Source organism: Physeter macrocephalus, chromosome 14, assembly GCF_002837175.3.
Source record: "Physeter macrocephalus isolate SW-GA chromosome 14, ASM283717v5, whole genome shotgun sequence".
Classification (NCBI taxonomy): Eukaryota; Metazoa; Chordata; class Mammalia; order Artiodactyla; family Physeteridae; genus Physeter; species Physeter macrocephalus.
Window position 1 is genome coordinate 20,551,849 of NC_041227.1, and position 25,296 is coordinate 20,577,144.

Sequence of the window (25,296 nt, forward strand, 5' to 3'; positions counted from 1 at the left end):
TACTGCTGTGTGTGTGTGTGTGTGTGTGTTTGATTATATAAGTAATACACGAATAGATTGTCATCGTAAAAAATACCAATAGTGCATAGTGGAATGAAAAATGAAAGCTGCCCTTCACTGCACTGATCCCCTTTCCACTCCTCTACTTAGAGATAGCGCCTGTGAACACTTCTGTGAGTATCCTATTTGATAGTTTTCTGTACACTTATTTACATATATATAAATATGCAAATATTTTTCTCCTACCTACATCATACTGTACATATTCTGCACCTTGATTTTTTTGGTCACATAACGGAAGATCTTTCAATGTTGGTGCATGCATATTTACCTTATATTTTGTGCCTGGTGCATAGCATTTCATGGTTTGGAGATACCATGATTTATTTATTATGTTTCTATAGATGGACATTTGGTTATTTTAAATATTGGCTTTTATGAACAATGCTGTAGTGAACCTCTGTGTACATGTGTCTTAGTGTACATGTATTTCTATAGGATACACATCTAAATGTTGAATTCCCGGATGGAAGGGCATGTGCATTTTAAACTTTGATAGCTACTGCCAAATTCCCCACCATATCCTTTAGTTCTGTCACCAGCAGGTCTCTTTCCCTACGTTCTTGCCCACAATGAATTTGATCTCTCAACATCTTTGCCATTTGTTTTATTGTTATTTCTTTACTCAGCGGTCTTCCTGTATTAGACTCTGTGTTCCTTTTAGTTGGTGTGTATTGTCTGTCTCTGTAGTACCTAGCACAGTACCTGCCATACTGTAGGCACTCAGTAAACAAGAGAGATCTTATATAGTTGATGTCATATTTACTACATCCCTATTGCTTGGAACCCAGGGATACATTATAAGGCAGCTATGCCACGGGTTGATGACACTGGAAATTTAAGAAATCCAATTTACTTCTTGGAATGGCAGTATTACCTTTGCCCACGTGGTAGGTATACTTGTCATTTTAGAGCAGCGAGTTTCTGCAGCTTATGTTCACCATCTACATCTTAGGTACCACAGATACTCTATTGTTACAATTCATGAACTGGTTTTAAGAAAATGTTATTTTATTTAAAAAATATCCACAGTGCTTTCCATTCACACAAAATTTATATACTATTTTAGTTTTAAAATCTAAACATTTGAAAATTGAAATTATGCATAAAGAACATTTTTTTTTTATGTCCAAAAGCAGTTAGGAAACTACATTGTGTTTGAACCTTGAGTTCTTGAATTCTTACTGGTGCAGTGTCTTTTATAATTCTCTAGACCAGCAAGATGCAATTAAGATGAAAATTGCTAGAGCATATTTGAATGAAACTTCCCGGTTGAGATCAGAAACATTCAAAGTTATTTTCCCATATATGCAATTGTCATTTTGATTGTATACCAAAAAATGCCTCTCTTCATTTGGCTGCATTTCAGATTCAATTGACAATTCTCTTATGCAGCCTCTACTTTGCACTGTGTGATCTTTCTCCCAAACATCACATCTAGTAGAGTGTGCTGTTTCCCTAGTAAGTCCTTTAGTAGTTTTTCTCTTCATTTTTGCAGGGGCAGAATTATTTAGTTTAGTGGTCCTCAAATTTTTTAGTCTCGGGATCCCTTTGCGCCCTTAAACTATTGAGTACCCCAAAGTACTTATCTAAGAAAATTCTAGAATATTCAGGTACACGTTTCATTAACCATTAGGGCAATGGTATCATCACGTTGTTGTATAGTTGTCTGAGAAACTCCACCATACACTCCTGAGAGAATGAGAGTGAAAAAGGCAAATAATATTTTGGAGTTGTTGTAAAAATAGTTTTGATCTTATAAACCCCTGAAAGGCTCTCCAGCCACCACCTGCAGTCCCAGGACCACACTTTGAGAACTGCTGATTTAGCCAGGTGAAGGAAGCATCATGTTCTCTGTGCACTTACAGCTGGTTTTGTGATTGCAGGAGGACTCATTGGTTTCTGTTGTTCTTACAGTGTTTTTGAACATTGCTGATCACTTGCTAAAATTCACTTTTGTGGTTGAGGAAGAACATCCTGCTGGTCTGAAGCAAATGTACATGGGCAAGCTAGCAGAATATTCTCTGTCCTACCAGATGGAATCAGTGACCCCATCTCAGCCTGGGTTACTGTTTTAATATGTTGCTCTATTGCTTTCCCATTGACCTCTAGCTTGATCCTCTCCCCCCAGCTGTGAGTCATCTGTTGCTGAAGGTATACCTAATCCCTAGGCAGCCGTCTGCAAATACTGTAGTGTGTGCTTTTAAATGAGTAGGCTTGTACTTTTGTCAGCAAAAAGAGAATTTTCTTTGTTATAGTGTAGCAAACTTGAGGGTATCTAGATTCATTGACTATCTACTACGTGCCAACACTTTTTAGGCATTTTATTATCTCTTTTAATCCTCACTATAATTCAGATAAGAAGATTAAGGAAGTTGAGTTTTAGAGATAGGTTAGTTAATATTCTGTCTCCATTGACAAGGTTGGAGCCCAGTGCTCTGTGTTCCAATGGCAGTTTTCTTGGGCAACGCTGGATATCCTTACAATGAATTGTATGTAATAGATTATTTATATTTGTGCTAGGCTAGGAGCTCGGTGAGGACAGCAACTGGGATTATTTTGCTATCTGTTATATCCTCAGTACCTAGCACAGTGACTGGCACCTAGTATGTGCCCATAAATACTTATTGACACACTGCTAATGGTTACACAGCCAGTAAATAATGTTGCTGGGGTGTGACCCAGGTCAATTTCATTCCTACGTCCAGGCATTTCCCACTATATCTCGTTACTCATGTCACATGGGTTCCCGGTGGTATTTTTATGCTGTTTCCCTGCTCACAGTTGACTTTCTGCTCGTTTTGTTTTGATAATTTTCTGACTTTCTAAACTTAAAGATATTTGGTTAAGATTGCATATTTGGAATAAGGATTTCAAAGTTGGAAGCGACTGAAAGGTACAGTCTGTTTCTCCCTTCTCATCATTGATTTTTTTATATCACCTTTTATTAATTACCCCCAGTGACAAAGATCTAACTTTCCAGAGAAACCTATTTCATCATTTGGCAGCTCTGACTCTTAAGATTTCAACTCCGAATGAAAAAGAATTTCAACACATCCTCCTGTGAGAGGATATCTAGACTCCTTATAACCTCAGTTGCTTCCCCAAATTAGTTTCCATATCCCTCCTAAAGTATGGTTCCCATAACAGATGTCACAGACTTTTATAGTCATCTAATCAGCATAACTATCTTGTCTTCTTTTAAGCAGCCTAAAACCACAGCAGCATTTGTGGCAGCTACTTTCCTCTGCTCCTCCATTTGGAAGACATCTGCTGAATTTCTGCAGTGGACCAGGGAGTGTGCCCAGTGCTAGGTGTCCAGAGATGACTGAGAAGTAGTCTCTGTCCCGGCAGAACTGTTTCATGGTCTGATTTGTATTGTGGTTACAGTTGACTAAAACCATCAGGTCCTTTCTACACATGTCCTCTTACTACACTGTGTCTTTCCTGCCCCACGTATTTGTACTTGACTTTTTGGTTCAATGCGTTCTCCACGTAGACCCTAGGTAATTTTTCTCCTGTTAGATTTGGCCCATCATCATTGCCTGTCAGAAACTATTTGAATTGATTCTGTCAGCTGCTGTGTTCACTATAAGCTTTGTGTTATATGACATTTTTTAAGTTTGCCTTTTATATATCTTCACCCAAATTGTTGATCAAAACATAACAATAAAATAATATAGTTGATCTAAACAGACCTAAGGATGGAGCCCTGCAGGATACCACCAGAAGCTTCTCTCCAGGCTGACATTCATTCACTAATTATCACTCAAGTCCCCCAATCTCTTCCTTGTATGCAAGATGATTTTGTTTCTTACTAGTTAGTGCCCAGTCTCCCTTGCTAATTCTTCCCAGTGAGCTGCAAAAATCATTTGTCAAGTTACTCTCAAGAAATCAGATTTTTTGTTTTGTTTTGTTTTAAACTACCCATGTAAGGCAAATAAGCCTTAGAGGTTTGCTGAGCCCATTATATTCAAAGATTATACAGATCTCCTGCCCCGTGGAATATCTGAAGTCTGCACCAGCCCTTCCATGTCATGATTCTGATTTGGTTTCCACACTTTAGGTGATGGGGAACTAGTGATTTAAAAGGTAATCTATTTGTAAGCAGTATGGAAGGAGACTTAAAAAAAAATGTGGTATGTGGGGGGTCTGATAAAAATAATTTTGAAGTTTACTTGGAATAATAAGCAGGTGAGAATAGACAAGGAAGCATTCAAAAAGAAAGGAGTGTTTTGCAGTAACAGATATAAAATATAGTGTAACACTATGAAAGTATGGTCCTGGCTCAGGAATTTGCAGACAAATCAGTGAAATAGAGTGAAAAGCCCAGAAACAGATTAGAGTACACATTAAAATTTAGTGTATGATAGAGGTGGCATTTCTTCAAATTTGTGGAAAAGAGGTAGATTATAGTACTGGGGCAATTGGCCAGACATTTGCAGAATATAAAGTTAGATCTTTGCCCTATATTATACACTGAAATAAATTTTAGTTTTATTACTCCTAAACATTTAAAAATGTATAAACATAAAAGTACACTATATATCTGATCTTAGCATAGAAAAAACCTTGCTCAGCGTACAGGTAAAATAGACAAAGGTAATTAAATGTAAATTAATTAAAAACCTTTATGTCAAAAAGCACAATGTACAAATTAAAGGGCAAATATTTTTCTCTGGTTTTTTTTTTTGCAATATATGACAGAGATTAATTTCATTAATATATAGAGTGCTTATAAATCAATAATAAAATGAACACCCTGATATAAAAATGGGCAAAGAAGAAATACAAATAGTTAGTAAACATTAACAAAATTTTTACCATGGTGGTATCAGAAATGCAAAATTTAAAAAAGTTACATTTCCCATCTCAATTAGGAGATTTTAAATAGATAATACTTTTTTGAAGAGGGTGAGGGGAAACAGGGAGTTCATACACTATTGGTGCCTTTCTGGCAGAATATATCAAAACCTGTTAAGTTATGCGTACTCTTTGACTTGGTACTTTCCTTCCTGGGAATTATCCTAACACGATAGTTATGAATACATGCATCTTAGTGTCATTTGTTATAAGGGAAAAAATTGGAAACCATCTGAATGTCTGACAAAGGGGGATTGGTAAAATAAATTATGGAACATCTATACAAGGGAACACCATGTAGCTTTTTAAAATGTATTATTTAGAATAGGACTTTCAGATAGGCCTAATCTGTTCCCTCTCCATGATTGATTGGTAATCTTTTCTTGGAACACTGTGTTGAGAAGGATTCTGAAGCCATGTCTGGGCTCAGCGGGGGAGATGCTGTGCTCAATGAGGGATTTTGCCAAGGGAGAATAAGGACTGACAGCCCTGTTGGATACTGGCTTTTCCTGCTGTAGAAGAATGTTTAATGATAAGAGGAATTGTTCGGACTATGTTAACAACAACAGCAAAAATTATATATAGAACTGTATACTGTGTAGGCTACTTTTGGGCAGGGGGAAGGCTATGAGTTGAGAAAAATGACTTAAACATACCAAAGTATTATCAATGGTTATTTCTGGTTAATAAGATTATAGATGATTTTGGTTTACTTTTTGAGGGCTTTTCTTTCCTTTTCCCAGTTTTCTACAAAAAGTGGTGTTTTATAATCAGAAAAAAATACATAAATGTTATGATTAAAAATAGTAATGGAGAAAAACAGTGGTAAGATATTGTCTAAATTATGGACATGTTTTTAAAAAATTACAGTCTCCAGATTTTGTTCTTCCAGAATCTCCAGAGTTCTGGAGAGGTGGTATTTGCCCAGCTCCTCAGCATCTGGAGGTTGATGAGTCCTTTATGACTTCAGGAGTCCCTGCTTATGTTCCTTTTCTTTGTGGCCTCAGTTCAGTTAAGCAGACAACTGTGGATACATAGAGACAAAAGATATAATTCCTGTCTTTAAGAAGTTTACATTCTGGAAGGGAAGATAGACATATGTGTTAGTAGTAGTAATAGAAATGAGAGCAAATGTATAGTGCTTTTTGCATGTCAGACATTTTTTAAGTGCTTTATGTGTATTTGTTCATTTACTTTTTACTGTAGCCTATGAGATAGGTAACTTTATTATCCCATTTATTATACAGATGAAGAAACTGAGGCAAAGAGAGGCTAAGTGGCGAAGTGAGGTTCAGAGCCAGGCAGATTTTTACCATGGTGGTATCAGAAATGCAAAATTTAAAAAAGTTACATTTCCCATCTCAATTAGGAGATTTTAAATAGATAATACTTTTTTTGAAGAGGGTGAGGGGAAACAGGGAGTTCATACACTATTGGTGCCTTTCTGGCAGAATATATCAAAACCTGTTAAGTTATGCGTACTCTTTGACTTGGTACTTTCCTTCCTGGGAATTATCCTAACACGATAGTTATGAATACATGCATCTTAGTGTCATTTGTTATAAGGGAAAAAATTGGAAACCATCTGAATGTCTGACAAAGGGGGATTGGTAAAATAAATTATGGAACATCTATACAAGGGAACACCATGTAGCTTTTTAAAATGTATTATTTAGAATAGGACTTTCAGATAGGCCTAATCTGTTCCCTCTCCATGATTGATTGGTAATCTTTTCTTGGAACACTGTGTTGAGAAGGATTCTGAAGCCATGTCTGGGCTCAGCGGGGGAGATGCTGTGCTCAATGAGGGATTTTGCCAAGGGAGAAGAAGGACTGACAGCCCTGTTGGATACTGGCTTTTCCTGCTGTAGAAGAATGTTTAATGATAAGAGGAATTGTTCGGACTATGTTAACAACAACAGCAAAAATTATATATAGAACTGTATACTGTGTAGGCTACTTTTGGGCAGGGGGAAGGCTATGAGTTGAGAAAAATGACTTAAACATACCAAAGTATTATCAATGGTTATTTCTGGTTAATAAGATTATAGATGATTTTGGTTTACTTTTTGAGGGCTTTTCTTTCCTTTTCCCAGTTTTCTACAAAAAGTGGTGTTTTATAATCAGAAAAAAATACATAAATGTTATGATTAAAAATAGTAATGGAGAAAAACAGTGGTAAGATATTGTCTAAATTATGGACATGTTTTTAAAAAATTACAGTCTCCAGATTTTGTTCTTCCAGAATCTCCAGAGTTCTGGAGAGGTGGTATTTGCCCAGCTCCTCAGCATCTGGAGGTTGATGAGTCCTTTATGACTTCAGGAGTCCCTGCTTATGTTCCTTTTCTTTGTGGCCTCAGTTCAGTTAAGCAGACAACTGTGGATACATAGAGACAAAAGATATAATTCCTGTCTTTAAGAAGTTTACATTCTGGAAGGGAAGATAGACATATGTGTTAGTAGTAGTAATAGAAATGAGAGCAAATGTATAGTGCTTTTTGCATGTCAGACATTTTTTAAGTGCTTTATGTGTATTTGTTCATTTACTTTTTACTGTAGCCTATGAGATAGGTAACTTTATTATCCCATTTATTATACAGATGAAGAAACTGAGGCAAAGAGAGGCTAAGTGGCGAAGTGAGGTTCAGAGCCAGGCAGTCTGGCTCCAGAGTGTGTTTAACCATTGATTCCTCTCAGCCAGTTATTTTTTCAGTTTCTTCACATGGATTAGCTCATTTCCTTCTCAGAACAAACCGTCCTGTCTTGTTCATCAAAGGCTTAGTGGGCATTTCTTCTCTGTCAAACACTGGGGGAGGGCATGCAGAGGTGAATGCAAAGCAGTTCTGTTCTTTGTGCCTGGGCATAGGTTTGCGGAAAGGTTCAGGTGTGGAAATGTGAGTGAAGCATCATGCTACTTAAGGTATGGTGGTGATTACAGGATGCCAGACTTTACTTTGGGATCTTTCTCTTAATCAGCTCATTGGAAGGGGTGTGGGGGAGGGGAAGGTATTTCTGGATGGCAGCAGAATCTCTGTACTTTTCTTTGGGTAAGGGGAATAATTGGCTCTTGATCTGAAGTGGTAGGTAAGAGAAGCCCTTTTTGGATCAGTAGGATAACTATGTTCAGGACAACAGAGTGAATTGCCATTCCAAGGGGTAATGGTAGCTAATCCACAGGACTGGTGGGCAGATAGATCATCTAATGCTGCAAAATGCTTCGAAGCCTCTAAAAGGCAACTTGTGACTGCAAGAGTAAGGGGAACCCTGTAGTGAGATCTGAATCCGAGATTGATTTTTGTAATGAGGAAATCGATTTCCCAAGGAAATTGTGTGACAGTATGATTTTTGGACAAGCATACTTCTTGGTTGGTCTGTTGTAGACACTTTGACAGATTGTCTGTCTGTCTGGATTATGTTGCTGTTTGCTCCTCAGTACTGATTGTACCCCTTCCCTTTCAATAATGCTGTCTTGTTTTCCCTTCCTAGGTTTATGGAATCCGAGCTGGACCTAAATGACATCATTCAGGAGATGCACGTGGTGGCCACCATGCCAGACCTGTACCACCTTCTGGTAGAGCTGAATGCTGTTCAGTCTCTCCTCGGGTTGCTTGGACATGATAATACAGATATCCTTTCAGATCTGTCCTCAGTAGGAAGGCAAACGTGGTGGGGGAATGCTGTTTACTCTCTTCTCCTGTCTGTCTCTGCTGATGTCTGCTGTCACGTTTGGTTTTCTATTTCCATTTTAATTTTCTCCCATCTTGAATCACACGCTGCTCGTTACTCATTCGAAAGTCTGGTTTTTATCTATTAATAAATCTTGGGCAACGCTTAATTGTCCTACTTGCTCTTATTAGTGTTAGAATTCATCGTGATGTATCCTGTTCATACATTAACAGCATTAATTTTTCAGGATCTTGATTTGGGGGCCCATTATATAGGCAAAACCAGACAGGATTTACATCTGTTGATCTAGACATCATTTTGCTAACAGATGGCCCAGTGGAGTTGAACCCTCCTCTAGTCTCACATTGGAATGTCCAGGAAGACAGGGATTTTTGTCTACTTTGTCTACTGCTATATTCCCAATTCCTTAAAAGAGGCTGGGTGCACAATACATTTAGTATTTGTTGACAGCATTAGACCTAAACAGACAGTCTAAGTTTGATTCCCTGTGTGAAATTTGGTGCCCCTCCAGCCCTTAGTATTCTCATCTGCAAAAGTAGATGAGTTATGTCACTGGGATGTAACCAGACCTGGATACCTTAAGGTCTAACAGCCTTAAGGGCATAGAACCTTAAATTACCGAAGGATCTAAAAATTGTGAATTCAGTTGTCACCTTGTTTTCAAGACTTAAATGCTATAGACTCTTCTGTGGGAATGATACTGTGCATATTCGTGGATGGCATTTACTGGAAAAAAATATAAATATTCATATATATATACATAAACTTTTGCCTTTCAGTGTTATTGAGAGGATCAAAGGAGTTCATATAAGTGCTAAGCAGTTTCTGATACATAGTAGGTATTTAGTAAATGTTACTTTTAACTGAAGCTGAATCATGACTTAAACCTTTTTATACTTTGTCTTTGCTATCAGATGTGAAACAGCTTTAGTGGAAAAGGTTTTTGATGTACCTGTGGTTGGGGTTACGGTCATTAAAGCAAATTCTCTTCCAGTAGTTGTTCTGTTTGAATACAGATTTCCGAAGGTAAGAGACAAATGTAGTTAGTCTGCTTGAGTGATATTCATGGGAAATCTGCTGCTGCTTCATGTTATTTTCATCTTTCTGGTAATCTCTCTCCTGAGAGCATGTCTGACTAGGTTCTTTCCTGCCTGATAATTCTCATAGAAATAAATCAGTGAATAATCTTAATGCAGGCTTCTTGAAGGGTGATCTTTTAAGCCATTTCTGATACTTCATGGAATGTTAGACAGTATTGAGAATTGCTGTCAGTCCCTAGATTGATGAGTATATTCCCCATACTCATCACTGGGAGGTTCTGGGTTGTACGAGGACCCTAGTCAATTAGCTTGTCTCTGGGTGAGCTTGGTATGGGTCTCATGAATTCATTTGGTAGACATGGCTTTGAGTGCTTATCAGGCACGGTGCTAGACCCCCAGGAACCATAGGCTGCACTAATGCTCAAGCAGCATCCGTCAGTAAACATATTGAGTATCTAGCATACGAATAGCCCTATTCAAGGTACTAACTGGTCCTCACAGAGTTAGTAACCAAGAGTTCTAATTGTGACTTCACATTTCAATTCACCTAAGAATGGTAGATTTTCAGAATCCAAACAGACCTTAGAGTTGACTTAGTCCAGGACCTTATTTGTTTAGTTAGTAACAAGTCTAAGGTCTAGATGTTGGACCACTAGCTGTTGAGGTTGAGGCTGGCGCTCCAGGCCCCTGATTTCCAGTCCAGTGTCATTTCTAATGCACCTTGAGTCTTTTCCCTGTAGGATTTACTACATCCCTGACAGAGTTGTATAGTCACCCATTACCTTGTGTAGTAATACAGCAATCACCTATTTTGTTTCTGGAAACACAACTCTTATTCTTTTTTTATTCTGGCTAACTCAAAATAATAGTGGCAGCTTTCTGAAGATGCTGACACTTTGCTGATTCACCAGCCTGGTTCCTGCTGGGGAGAAGACTGACACAAGAAGTGTGCTTGACATCGGGATGTTTGGGAAAGACAACGGCACAGATGTTCCAAGTTGTTACGTTCTGGTCTTTAAGAAGGGAAGAAAACAAGTCCCCCCTATAATAACTTTGACAGACTGCCATTTCCCTCCTGTTTTCTGAGAGCTAAACTGTTTTTTCCCCTTCTTTTCTGCTAACCTTTACCCTGCTGCCCTAATGATATTTTTTTAAATCTAATTTTTAAATTATGCCCTACATCAAGTTTAAAGTGCATTTGAAATTTTTTAAATTACCTCATTTTAGTTAGATGCAGCAATTAGGGTAAATGTCATCCTCCTCAAAGTACCCTTTTTCTTGAAAGTGGTTTCAAGAAAGGGTAGGCCCTCTTGACTTGCATCTAACGTGTCCTCTCTCAGTTGGAATGTTGATCTCCCAGTAGCATTGCACTCTGCTTCTTGTCGCATCTGTGATCTATAGTGGAAATTTTTCTTCGGGAAACGGTTGTTAACAATTTACCGTTGTACGGCTGTAACTGCCCGAAACACCTTACCATGAATAAACAATTTCGTGGCAGTCAGGACTTAAATTTTTAATCTTTTTTAACTTCATTTATCAACCAAGACCGTACATGGCTGGTTATGGTCCCAGCAAGCATAGGTCATCTTTGCTTTGTCCTTCTCTGAGAAAACATAAACTATAGGGACTTCAATTGGATCAGAGGCTGGTTTGTTGTAACCTTAAGAGGCAGAGGATGTGAGAAAACAGCTTGTGCCTCGTCCTTTCAACCGTGAGAAGCAGCTTCAGAGTTTATTCTGGCGCTCTGCATCACTGCTGCTGGTGAGGGCTTGTCAGCGCTTCTGTGCCGCATCTCCCCCCCTTGAGAGGCTGGAGCTCAGCCATCAGTTGGCTGTGGAGAGGAATTCTGGGCCGTGAAGAGCACCTCTGGGGGTGAGGGGCAGAGAGGGAGGGGCACACCCCTCACATGGATTGAAGAGTCACTCTGAATGTATTAGGAGGGAACACAAGGTGGGAGTCAACAGCTGCTGCCTTTTAGAAATATTGCTTTTTACAACAATTTTTCCTTTAAAATAAATCATTTAAACATGTTTAGAGCCCTTTTTTGTGACCCTTTTGGAGTGTTTCTACAGAAAAATAAAATCAAAGGTACATTTAAAGGTATTTTATTTTTTATTTTATTTATTTATTTATTTATTATAAATTAATTTATTTTTATTTTTGGCTGTGTTGGGTCTTCATTGCTGCTTGCAGGCTTTTTCTAGTTGCAGTGAGGGGGGACTACTCTTCATTGCAGCGCGCAGGCTCCTCATTGCGGTGGCTTCTCTTGTTGCGGAGCACGGGCTCTAGGCACGCGGGCTTCAATAGTTGTGGCACATGGGCTCAGCAGCTGTGGCTCGCAGGCTCTAGAGCACAGGCTCAGTAGTTGTGGCGCACAGGCTTAGTTGCTCCGTGGCACGTGGTATCTTCCCGGACCAGGGCTCGAACCCGTGTCCCCTGCATTGGCAGGCGGATTCTTAACCACTGCGCCACCAGGGAAGTCCCTAAAGATATTTTCTTAAGGTATTGCTAAACAATCAGTTCTGTGGCCCAGTTTAAACCAAATTTACTCAATTTGCCTAAAGGACCAAGGAGGAATAAAACAAGAGGAAGATAGAACCCCAGTTGGTGGCTAATCACCTCTTCTGCTATCACCAAAAGAAAACAAAAAAATTAGGGCAGCAAATCCATAAATATCGTATTTTTATATGTCATTTGCTGGGTTCTCAATTTGAGGGAAGAGTCAGTGGAATCCTTTCTAAAGTCCTTATGGCAGATCATGGCATTTACTGGGTTCCTCCTTTGTATGATAAGCCCTGTTGAGTGCCATCAGGGAAACAAATAATAACTCCAGTTGAGGACTTCCCTGGTAGCGCAGTGGTTAAGAATCCGCCTGCCAACGCAGGGGACATGAGTTCGAGACCTGGTCGGGGAAGATCCCACATGCTGCGGAGCAACTAAGCCCGTGTACCACAGCTACTGAGCCTGCACTCTAGAGCCCGCGAGCCACAACTGCTGAGGCCGTGTGCCACAACTACTGGAGCCCACACGCCTAGAGCCCGTGCTCCACAACAAGAGAAGCCAGCACAATGATAAGCCCACGCGTCGCAACGAAGAGTAGCCGCTGCTCGCCGCAACTAGAGAAAAGCCTGGGCACAGCAACGAAGACCCAATGCAGCCAAAAATAAATAAATAAATAAATTTAAAAATAAATAACTCCAGTTGATAGCAAAAACACATTACTATGTGTGGTAAGTGCCCTTGGAGTGTTATGCTCAGGAAGTACCATTGGTGTTCTGAGAAGACGTAGGTCATCTCTGGTTTGGCAGTGATTAGGGAATTGGGCTTTGGAGATGGGTAAGCTTTTGATAGATGTGGAGATTAGTGTGCATTTCAAGTTTATTTTCACGATTTCTACCATGGCAATGGAAATTGCCATTCCTCACGTGCTGGAAGCTGATGTGCTCACGTAGTCACTATAAACTTATAGGGATATCAGGTCCATGGCTTTATTTATTTTTAAAATCATGACCACTGCTTCCCAGCTAAGTGCCCTATTCTTTAATAAAAACTATTGAATAATATAAACCAGATTTTTTCAAATCTGCTTTCTCTCCACCCATTTGTGATTCAGAAAAATGAGGTCTCATTGTACTGTTAACTTAGGGCATCAGTACAGTTGGTTGCATGCTAATATGCAGGAAGGGAGAGATTTGTTTTGTTAATTACAGAGTAGATCATTGGTCCTGATGGGACAGCTCTATTTTGTCTGAAATAGGGAGTGGTCATTAGCACTATTCTTTTCTAAATTACTGCTTAGTTTTCTCAAACTCTAGAAAGTCAAGAGGACTTGTAAAGTTGTCCCGTTGGATTTTGTGAAGAATTATTGTGGGAATTGGAAAATAAAGGGCAGACAGGTTTTTTTTTAGACCAGCAGGGATCAATTGCACTTGAGCAGTTTGGGTCTATACGACACACCATATTATCCCAGAGGGTGTGTACGATAGTCAGGGGTGCCTTGTGTTCGAGCCCCAGTGCTAATGAGCAGGAATAGGGCTGGGAAGGGTTTGCGCCTCCTAAGGGCTTTCTTCTAATTGGACTGGGAGGGAGTTGGCTATTGCTCCAGTGCTTTCCTGCAAGCACTGTCTAACAAGACTTTATATGTCAAGCTGTTGTTTTGCTAGGAGCTATTCTTGTCTTGATATTTCTAGAATCAAAATTACACTGAAGGGACTTCCCTGGTGGGGCAGCGGTTAAGAATCCGCCTGCCAGTGCAGGGGACTCGGGTTCAAGCCCTGGTCCGGGAGGATCCCACGTGCCGCGGAGCAACTAAACCTGTGTGCCTCAACTACTGAGCCTGCGCTCTAGAGCCCACGAGCCTCAACTACTGAAGCCCACGGGCCTAGAGCCTGTGCTCCTCAACAGGAGAAGCCACAACAATGAGAAGCCCGCGCACGGCAATGAAGAGTAGCCCCTGCCCGCCGCAGCTAGAGAAAGCCTGCATGCAGCAACAAAGACCCAATGAAGCCAAAAATAAATACATAAATTTATTTTTTTAAAAAATTACACTGAAAAGAATTTACTTCTTTTCCTGATTGGTAGTCTAACTAGGAAAAGGACTTCTTAATGTAACTTTTGATCTTGCTTGTGAGTTTTAGGTGAATTCCATGTCCTTGGAAGGCTAGGGTGGTTGTAGCCTGCTTTGGACATTTCCCTTGTGGCCTAATAGTGCCCACTAACATTTAGTAGGTACTTAATAAATGTTGAATGAGGACATTTTTTTCCCTCATATTATTTTGATTAAGGATTGGGGTAAAATTAAGAATCTAGATTCATTCTAGGTAGTTCTGTGCCATGATTTTAAAAGGAGAAAAAGACCGTTTTGTCTGTTTAGAAATTCATCTGCATTAACTGAGCTATATCTAATCACTCTTCTAATCTAAGAATAAAAGAAAAAAAGACTTCTAAAAAACCCCAAATTTGTTCCATTAAATCAGTTACATACTGTGAATCTAGACTGGTCATTTTTCTTAAAAAAGCATTTTTGAAAGGACTTTTTTAAAAAGCCATCTGCTTAATATATTTTGTTCCTCTTTATCTTTTTTTCTTTTAATAATTTTGTTCCTTATGGTCACATCTCACTGGAGATTAATGAAATTGATGCTCCATTTCTGTCCCAAGACTCTACATGAGATGAGGCCAAAAAAACAAATATCTAAAGCCAAAATAAAAGCAAACACCCCTCTTTTTCTAAAAGCCATTGTGTTGTGGGCCATTTTGTACCCAGCTGGTCTTTTCTACTTCACCTCTTATTATACTGGCTTATTGCCCCAGTAGTGGACAGGTGCAGAGGGAGTGAGCGGGGTGGCCTTTCTACCCGACATGACAAAATAGACTATCAAAAACTGTGTTTTAGTAATTCGCAAAGAGACAGGCTCTCTGTTTTCTTATTGCACTTGGATGGGAGAGCCTTTTACCTTGTGAAATGAAATTGTAACTACAGTGGAAAAACCTATCACCCATGCCCAGAGTTTGCTTGTGAAGAAATGCCAGATGGGTGGCAGACCATGCTGAATTTTCTCATTAAGACTGAGAGTTCATCTGTTTATCTTTAGTTTCACTTCTTATTCCTCTTTCTGGTCTTCAAATGACCTCTATCTTCTGGATCATATTATATTACTTGGGAGTTGATGATTACAATTATGGACTCATTACTGCCTTGCTGAAATGCTATTTGGTGAAAGTTGAGAATTTATGTAAAATCAGTTAGTGGTAGGATTGATGAGTTGTTTACCAGACCTGGTAGCTGGTAAGTGATTTCTTGTTTCACTTCTCAACTGAGGCAGGAGTGTAGTAGGCAAGGAGATATCCACTGGACCATTATAAGAAATGACTTTTCTTGGTAAAAGTTAGACATTTATTCTGTTCCTATATGAAACGATCACCATTGTCAAATTTTCTTTTCCTTTTTTCCCCCAGGTTTAATGTGACCCATTTGTGAGCATGGTATAAGAATAATCAAAGAAAAATATGATACCTGTCCCATAAGACCTTAGAGGCTGAAAAAGGACTTGATCAATCTGAATTTCTGTGGCATAGCTGAAATATAAAATTAGATCTTCCAACCCATTGTGACCCAGAAAGGGAGGATCATGCTGTTGTTAGCTTAAATTTTAGATTTTAGAGGTTTTAGAAAAAATGAAGGCAATAGTGAGGGTTTGGCCATTCTGTGGGAAGAATTGACTAACAACAATCTTTGTTATAGTGCTTTCTTATTTTCTCAGTACTTGGATTTACTTGCCCTTTGACATACATGATGTCATTTATTCCTTGTAGCTACTGGGTGAGATAGGCTGGGCAGAGATCATTACCACCTTTTTACAGATGAGGAAACTAAGCTGTAAGGAAATAAAGGAGCTTGAGCAAGATTCTATAGTATTAACAATTTGGGGACAGTTTGGTTCACTAGAGATAGGAAGCAAAGATAAATATGATATGACCCCTGTCCTCGAGTTTGCTCTGACTCTTCATCTATTGTTCTTTCATATATGCCCCACCTGTCTCTTGAGGCTAATGTTTAATTAATAATCATAGTAAGTACTTAGTGGGGCATGATGTTATTCAGGGGATGTAATGATAGTACTTATTGCATGCCTAATTCACATCCTTGTCCTAGAGACATCTGACTCTCTGGTGGATGGATGGATGGATGGATAGATGGATGAAATGTCATCATGCATATTAAATAAGCAGGTGGATAAATAATAAGATTTTTACATCTCATATGTAAGAACTTTTCAAGAGAATAAATATGGGAGCTTCTCAGATGAGAATGAGGAGTTGTTAGCATTTTGTTATTTTTCCTGGGATTTTAATAATTTATGATGGAAGTAAGTGACAGTGCTTTTCTCTGTTATTATAGTAGGGTCAGTAGCTAGAATTTACCTGAATCTAGCTGGTTTTTTTTAAACCTGGTTTATACTCCCCTGTGCATTAATATGAAGAGTACGGGCAAAGGTATTGTTTTTGGAATCAGGTGGACCTAACATTCTCCCTTACTATTGCAGTGACCTTTAGATAAGTTACTTAACCACTCTGAGCTTTCGCTTTCTTATCTGTAAAATGGGGATCACACTTATAATGCTGCTGTGAGAATTCAGTAGCACAGCGCTTGGCATAATGATGACTTTTTGAAAATGGTAGTTATTATGATGGCATCTACAGCAGTGTTTCGAGAGGGAGAACTACTAATTCCTACTACTCAGAATTTCTAGAGGTTAGTTTGGTTAGGCTGTTTTGTTTTTTATTTTAATTCAAACAATTTACATATTTTAGTTTACTATACATCATGTTTGAGACATGGTCTTTTGTGTCAAGAGCTTTCTGGTTACTTTGTTAATAAAGACTATATACTATATGCATGAAGGAGTTTTATCCAAAGACCTTTAATCTCATTATACACATAGAGTTTCATAGCACACCCAAGTTTTGCATATATATTACTTTAAAGTGTGAAAGAATAAGACACGGAAAGCTTAATTACTTATTCATGATGGTCAGCTGGTCAGATATAGATAAATAAAACAAAGCTTTGAATAATTTTTCTTTTAGCAAAAGATGTTCATAAAATACCTGTAACATCAGTTGGCAGTTAGCAAGTCCTGTCATTCTTGTTAATATGTCCTGTATCTTTCTTTTTATTTTTTCTTTCCAGTTTGCATTGAAACTGCTCTGATTCTGACCCTTGTCGTCTCACTTCTGGACTCTTGTGTGTGGTAGCTTCGGAACAGGTCTTCCTCCTTCAGGCCTGGCTTTTCCCCATACCCCCCATCTACCCACCCCCAAACCCAGCACTCACAGTGCTTTAGTACATCCTGCACACAGCTATTATATTATTCTTTCAAGATATTATTTTCTTCATATGAGTCTAGTTATAATTTTCTCCCCTTCCCCCGTCCCTAATCCTCTTTCTTCTCCTCTTCATATACCTTTGTGCATTCTAATCTCTCTTTCTATATTCCTGATGTTTTGCTTTCTAGCCTACCTGCCCTCATCTATTTAGTGGCTGTTTTCTGACCAGTCATCTTCTAGCAAATCTTTCCTTAATTCCCAGTTCAGTTTGCTCCTTTTTCAGGATGTGTGCAGTTCAAGTTGTCTGTATTCCTCATTTGTTACATGTTGATAATTGCCTATGGTATATAATTTTTTTAAATGTCTTTAGTTACCTTAACTTCCTCATTTTATCAGTGAGGAAACTGAGGCCCAGAGTGAATAGATTTGCCTTTGTCACTATCACAGTGCTTTACTCATCATAAGCATTCAGTAAATGCTGGTTTACAGAGCAAGTTGTGTGTGTGTGTGCGCGTGTGTGCGTGCGTGTGTGTGTGTGTATGTATGCGTCCAAGGTGAGGGAAGGGAAACTTAGTTTAGTTTGGGCTTCCAGTTTCCAAACATAACTCCTTTTTTCTCTCCTTCATGTTTTCTTTCTCCTGTATGTCCCTGTCTCTCTCTTTTTGCCTTGTGTTTAATCATCATTGTTCACCTTCCTTTTATGTCCAAAGCAACATGGTATTGAAGAGGAAGGGAGGTTGGTGGGGTCTAGCACAGTCCAACGAAAATCCTTCCCTCTACATTTTAAACCTGTTTTGTCACGCCCTGATTTCTGAAGACTCCTTGGTGAACACCAGCCATCTTATCTCAGAAGAAATCATTACTGTCTTTGAAGGTGAAGTGTAGAAGGTAGTTAAGATTATACTGAGTTCCAAGAATTTAAATTATGAGGTAAGGTTAAGGGTGTTCGCCTTTTTCTCACTGGAAAAGTGACCTCCCAAGTGATCTATTTGAAGTTTTGAAATTTATGAAGATGCACTGAACCTATGGAATAAGTTGCCAGGAAGGCAGCATAAGGAAAGGAACTAAGTGAAGCAGTTACCAGCATTTATTGAACACCCACTGTGAGTAGAGCCTTGTTGAAGAGATGTTAATAAAATTAGAGTGTATTAAAGGTAAATGGTGATGAAGCGATTGACCGGGAAATGGAAGGGAACCACATATTTTAATAAAATGTCAGTTGGGTTTTCATATGTATGTGTTACCCTTAACATTTTTCACATGTGTCCATAGCTGTGGTTGATTTGCTTCAGGAATTAACAGACATAGACACCCTCCATGAGAGTGAAGAAGGTGCAGAAGTGCTCATCGACGCTCTGGTAAGTTACGTGTCCCTCTGGGGTTTTGCAGGTGTGTGTACGGTGTTGGCATCCTCCCCACCATTGTCTCTGTGAGTGGCACGGGCTGGGTGTCAGGAAGAGCTCTGTGGCAAGGCGAGACTGAATGAGGAGAGTAAGAAAGTAAAGTGCAACATGTGGGGTACTTTATTCTTTGGAACTGTGTTAGGGCAGGGGTTGTAGAGTCCTAGTATTTATTAAATATGTGCTGTAGGCAAGCGTTTTCTTGTTTTTTACACTTTATTTACTCCACACTGTATCCTCTCAGAAGGGTATTACTGCTATTATTCCCATTTATAGCTGTGAAGCTGAGGCTTAGAGAGGCTAAACAACCTGCCCGTGGTCACACGGCTGGGATTTGAACCTGTGTTCTCTTTGACTCCACGTTCCTGCTCGCCTGCCCTCACTGTGTTGCTTCTGACCTTTTTACAAAAGAGTTTTTGCAGAACAGAGTTTCTTTTCTTCTCTGGGCTTTATAATCCCAAGTGCTAGTAAAGACAGGTATCATTATTATTTGTTGTACAGTTAGGGAATCGGAGAATGTTTAAAAACAAGAACAAACCTTCTAGCTCATCCAGGTCCAAGTAGCAGCCACTGACTGCAGAAGACAGGGTCAGCTGATTTCTGTGTTCCTTTTTGTGGAGCCTAGGCAAGGCCTCAGAATCTTCTCAGGTATTATTCCAGGAAGCAGCCAATCCAAAGAATTTATATGTGAGGTGAACTGATGTAATCTCATCAACTTACTCTACCCTTGAGGAAGCCCAGATGCAGAAGTGAAGCCTTCCACTGCATCACTCTCAGCCAGTCCCTGTAACAGCAAAGATGAGCTTCTGTATGTTGTGATCCCCGCTGCAGTCCTGTCCCACAGCACCAGTTTCCCTCTTACCAGGCATGGGAGAGGGCCCCAGGGTCCCACAGCTGGCCAGTGGCAGGAGTGACTCTACTCCAGCCTCTTACCCTGATACTGCCTGTGGAGTTCTGTCCACCCACCAAGCTATCTCCCTCCTCAAGTTTCTGTTGATTTTCCATCCTTTCTGTTGTCTTCTGCTGTCTGGTCTTTTCTCTCTGTTTAAGAATGTTAACAAATACTGGTTTTGATGCAGTTTTCAGAGTTTATCAAAGGTCCATGAAGCCACTTGTATTAGAAGCACCTGGGGTGCTTGTTAGGCTGCTTTCTGGCCCCATCCAGGACCTGCTGAATCAGAATGGCTGGGACTAGGGCCCCAAATGATTCTGAGACCCCACTGCTACACTCCCCACCCCCTCCTCACCCTTTCTCTCTTGAGGTTCTTGACACGAGAAATTTCCCATGTGCCATGCTCACAGCTACCATTTGGTGTGAATGAAGGGGCTGTGAACCCACTGGATAAGGACTCTCTCTTACAGAGAGTGAGGCTGGAGTCCAGCAGGGCCATTTGTGACTGAGTATGATGAAAATGTCTATGCCCATTTTTCTTTCAAGCTCCTGCCTAGAGTGAACTGCCACTTTTGTAGAATTCAGGACCTTTATTTTTCCTTTGAACCACTGTGCAGATAGAAAAGGGTGATGTCGGGGTGTCCTTTTGTTTGGAGGAGCATCTGAAGGAAGGCTGTGGCACTCGCTCCTTCTCCATGTCCCCACAGTGTCATTTGTGTAGTCTTACCTTTCAGAGGTTAATTACAGTGGCCCTGAATGAGCCTTCCTGCCTGGACTCTGGGCTGATTTTAATTATCATCCTTTGCCTGTGTGAATAGAGGAAACAAGAGAGGAACAGCTAGCTGGTCTGCTGCCTGTAAAACGTACCCAGAAACATCAATTCACACAAAAGCCCCCTTTGTGTTTTCTGTGTTGCCAAGCCCACCAACGAAAGCTGGATCTTGCAGATTTTATTGTTTGTTTGGGAAGAGACAGTTCATCCTCAGTCTGGGGAGCCATTAGGTAGCTGCTATACAGGGTCTTCTGTTTGTTCTGTTTAGTTTCTTTTTTATTATACTATTTTAAGATTTTGACTCTTACAGCTTTATACTGGTGGGGCTGGTGTGAATCACAAACAATTGAACATTTCTAGACTCCCATATATTATTTGCTTATCTGCAACCAGTCAGGAGCCATCAGTAAATATCAGAGAGCAGAACTGGTAGGTGTCTTCATCTGTTTTTTTTCTACCCTTGTGCTGCATTCAGGAAGAAATTTGATAAGTATTCTCATATTACAAGGGTTGAGTTGTCTTCGTAGTTTTAATTTGGGGCCAATATTGGAGGCCTGGAATTGCATGAGCAGAGGCTAGAGGACATGTAGTAGAATTTATTGTGATGTTCAGTTTGCAGTTATTGCCTTGGTCGTTTTCTCATTTGGAAGTCCTAAGCAATAGAACAGCACATTTGTGGGGAGAGAGTGCTGTCCTGGTATTCTCAGGGATCTTTGGGGTTTAAAGTTTGGTTTATATCCACTGCTATTACTTATGCAAAAGGCAAATATTTGTGCTTTGTAACAAGTTGATTTGGTAGCCTGGAAAATAGACTCTTTTCTGAAGAGCGGGAACACAGGGTATTTGCTTTGATGGCAGTTCTCTGGCATGCCTCTCTAAAGAAGACATTGGACTCCTTGAGAGTCATGATTAGATTACAGTCATTTCCCTACTTACTAGTCCCAAAATTTGCCATGCGCTTGACAATCCCATGCCTTTGCTCACATCTGCCTTCAGCTTGGCAAGGCTTGCTTCCCCTGGGCTATCTGGAATACTCCTACTCATTCTTTAAAGCCTCACTTAAACCTTATCTCTCCTGAGTTTTTTTCAGATTCATCACTTCAGCAGAATTTGTGTTCCCCTACCACTGTGTATATCCTGGCACTGTTTATAAGTTTGTCTTCCCTGAGGTGTGATCCCGATCAGGGGAGTGGCCAAAGTGGTGGCTTTGTCACTTACCATCTGTGTGACCTTGAAAAAGTTACCTATCCTCTCGGTACTCAGTTCATTCTTCTGTAAAATGGGGATAACAGTAGTGCCTATTGCATAGAGCTGAAGTGAGGAATAAATGAGATACTTAGTAGGTCTTTAGAACAGTGTCTGGCACAGAGTAAACACCCAATAAATGTTGGCCATTGTCTTAATAAAGGTATAAATGTCTGGGACATATTAAGTACTCAGTAAATGTCAAGTTAAAATGACATCTATCACATGCCACACAGTGAAATGTTTGTGAATGTTTGTTGACTTCAACAAACATTTTTTTTCATTTCAGCAAATGTTCAAAAAACATTTTGAACAAATACCCCAAAACATCTGAAGGGTGTGGACCTAAATGAGACATGGGGGGATAGATGTTTAGTTTAAAAAAAAAAGAGGATGAAATAAGTAATGATGATAATACAAGGCAGAGCATTAAGAATGACTGTGAGAGATGCAAGCTTCTTTGAAAATGAGGAGGAGAGAGCCATCCCTTCTGATGGGGAAGAACCAGGAGGGGCGGCAGAGCTGTAGGCATTGGCCATGGCCCCTGTAGGGAGGCTTCAATGTGAGGGTGCTTGGAGGTATCACAGCCAGAGGAGGTGGAAATGTGGCTGGGAGCCACCACTTACTATAGTTTCACAATGTGGCTTTGATGTGGAGAGCCAGGAGATTGCCCTATACCCATTCTTGCCCTCAATTAACCCTACTTAAATTTTGAAGCTTGAGCTGGTGGCAATGCATTTGTGCTGCTCAGGTGAGGCTGAAGTTGGCAGGTTTTTTGTTGTTCTAAGGGTACTTATGTAAATTTCTGGATGCTACCACTTTTATGCCTTCCCATTTCTATTAACGTGCTCACCTTCATCTGTATTCGTTCTCAAGCAGAATTCATTTGGCCATTCATTTCACTAATTGTTTATTGAATGCTTAGTGTATTCTGGATTCTAAGAGTTGCTTATGTAGCAGTGAGCAAGACTGACAAAGTCTGTTTTTGTGGAGCTCATATTCTAGTGTCGGGAGAAACTGTAAATAAGTAAACAAGAAAACAGGTAATGACTCCCTGTTACATAGAGAATTAACATAGAATGATGTCCTGTAGAGCAACTGGAGAATCACATCAAATTAGATAGTCAGGAAAGGCCTGAGTTCTGGGTGATGAGAAGAAGCCAGCCATTCAGAATGACCAAGGGCAAGGAGTGAGTTTGACATACTCAAGGAACAAAATAAAGGCCGGTACTGTTAGAGCACAGCTGGGGTGAAGGAAGAGAGCACCGTCAGGGCCAGACCACACTGGGCTTTGTAGGCCTTGTAGTAAGTTCGGGTGGGATTGCCAGCATGCAGGGGAGTAGTAACATAGTCTGACCTAACATTTTAAAAAGACCACTCTTGGGAGCTGTGTCGATAATGGATTGGAGGGGCAAGAGTGGAAGCTAGAATATATTAGGTTGCAGCAGGCCTAAGTTTTACATTATGACCATATTACTATGTGTATTTTCAAAACTTATTGCTTGGTCAAGATTCAGTGTGTGTGTGTGTAGGGCAGGGGGAGGGTTTATTATTGTTTTTTAAATATGAAATTTCCAGAACTCATAGTAGGTAGAAAAACTCCAGTCAAACTCTTGAGAAACCTTGTTGGCAGATTGTGCAGGATAGAAAAGGAATCCTTCAAACCCTCTCATCTCCCCTCATCTATCCCTTTTTTATTTCCTCATCTTCTCTTGTATCTACCCTCTCTGGTCAAGTGGAAAAATATGACTGATCATTCCCTTGAACCCTGTCTCAGTAGGACCTGGTGGAGTATTGTTTGGGAGACCTGGTAACAAGTGGAAAAAGCCAATGACTTATCAGAAAACATCAGGCTTAAGACAGTCATGATTTCCAAGGCCAGGGTTGCTCTAGCTGATGCTTTAATCCCTAAGCAGGATTTGGTTTTAGTTTCAGAGTTAGTCACAGGTCCAAAACAGGCAGGAAGGTGGTAGACCCAATAGTTTAGAGGGACAGAATGCTAATTTGTGCCTCTTACTAGATGATATCTGGAGCGATGCATAATATAAATGTTTTCCTGAGGGTTTTCTCAGCTAAATGTATTTTGACTGCTTTGACCCTCCTGCAGTCAGATAAAATTGCATTTAACCCAGCTAAACATAAAGTTTCACACTTTTCAAGCTTAAAAAGGCTGTCTGTTAGAAGTTAGATTTTTGTAGCAAGAAAAAAAGATTTCCTCCAGCCAGACACCCATCACCAATAACCATTCAGTTCTGGGATTTGAATGTGTTGCTTACTGCCACTGTCCCCACCACTCTCTGGACAGCAGATCATGGGTAACATAACTAAGAATCAAGGAAAGGGGACAGGGGGATAATGCACATAAAGCATCAATAAGCAGTTGAAACGGGTGAGGCAGTTTGCAGAACCGACAAGCAGTGTGATACCCAGTGGCGTTGCAGTGTCTGCTGCTTTAGGATTCAGGGAGATTATAAGTCAATCAGGGTGATTTAGGAAAACACAAACTGTGACATGGTTCATGTTTTTCCCCCAGATGTTTTTCTTTTTTCTCTCACATACCCAAATTGTCCAATTAATTAAGGAAAATATTGCAGTGGATTTCTTTGGTGAAGCTTTTGCTGGCTGTGAGATTTGAGAGCAAGATTGTATATCTCCTTGATACAAGAGAGGGAAACAGCTCTTTCTCACATTTACAGGAGTTCTCAATTCTGGCATCAGTATCCCCTCCAATCTGCAACTAGTGTCTTTCATTGCTTCTCACGCCAGGGCATAAAGGAGAGCCTAGAAAAATCTGCTTCATTCGTGATTCAGGTATCCCAAATTAGTCAACAACTTCAGCTTTTCCCCCATCCAGATGCTTCCCTTAAGTCTCACCTAGAAAGAGTAAAGAGGCCTTCTTTGAAGATCTGTCTCTCTCGCCATTGTTCCATCCTCAGGCTCAGTTTGAATTGTCCATAGAGTGCCTTATACACAAGTGTTCAGGAGGCATCAGTTGAATGAGATCATTTCCTTCTCTCTCCTTTCTTTCCTCTCCTTTCTTTTCCCTTCATTGAAGTGACAGGATATGATGGGAAAAAATAGTCTCGGAGTTGGTCACTTCTGCCACAAGCTTTGTGACTTTGACCAGGCTAATTAACCTCCCTGGACCTTTGTTTTTCTCATCTGTAAAAGTTGTGAGGATTACATGAGAGTAAATGGAGCAATGTATATAAAAATATGACTACAGTACACAAAGTAAAGCGTTTTGTCAGTTTATTTAAATTTAGCAAAATTACTGAATGTCTGCTGTGTATAGTATTGCACTTGACTTTGAGGAGTGTACCAAGATAAATGAGGGTGCAGTGCCTGCCTTCAAAGAATTTGAGTTTTTCTTAGCCCATGGGCGATATGAACAGTGCATGATCAGGTATCAGAAGAAGTAAAGGGCTAGATTCAAACTCTCTACTTAATTTTTGAACCAGACCCAGGGTAAAGTATGCCATATAATTTCATTTAATCTTTACAACT

At 39.9% G+C, this 25,296-nt stretch overlaps 1 protein-coding gene across 5 annotated transcripts in view; it reads left to right on the plus strand.

Moving 5' to 3' along the window:
- CTNNBL1 (catenin beta like 1) overlaps positions 1-25,296 on the plus strand; it is a 170,719-nt gene that overhangs the window by 37,265 nt on the left and 108,158 nt on the right. For all 5 annotated transcript variants that reach the window (XR_003682743.2, XR_003682744.2, XM_028498220.2 and 2 more), the window contains exons 4-5: positions 8,410-8,549; positions 18,741-18,838. Coding sequence is in view for 3 of the 5 variants with exons in the window: in XM_028498220.2 (XP_028354021.1) it covers positions 8,410-8,549; positions 18,741-18,838 (238 nt within the window). In the remaining 2 variants the exon portion in view is untranslated. The remainder of the gene's footprint in view (positions 1-8,409; positions 8,550-18,740; positions 18,839-25,296) is intronic.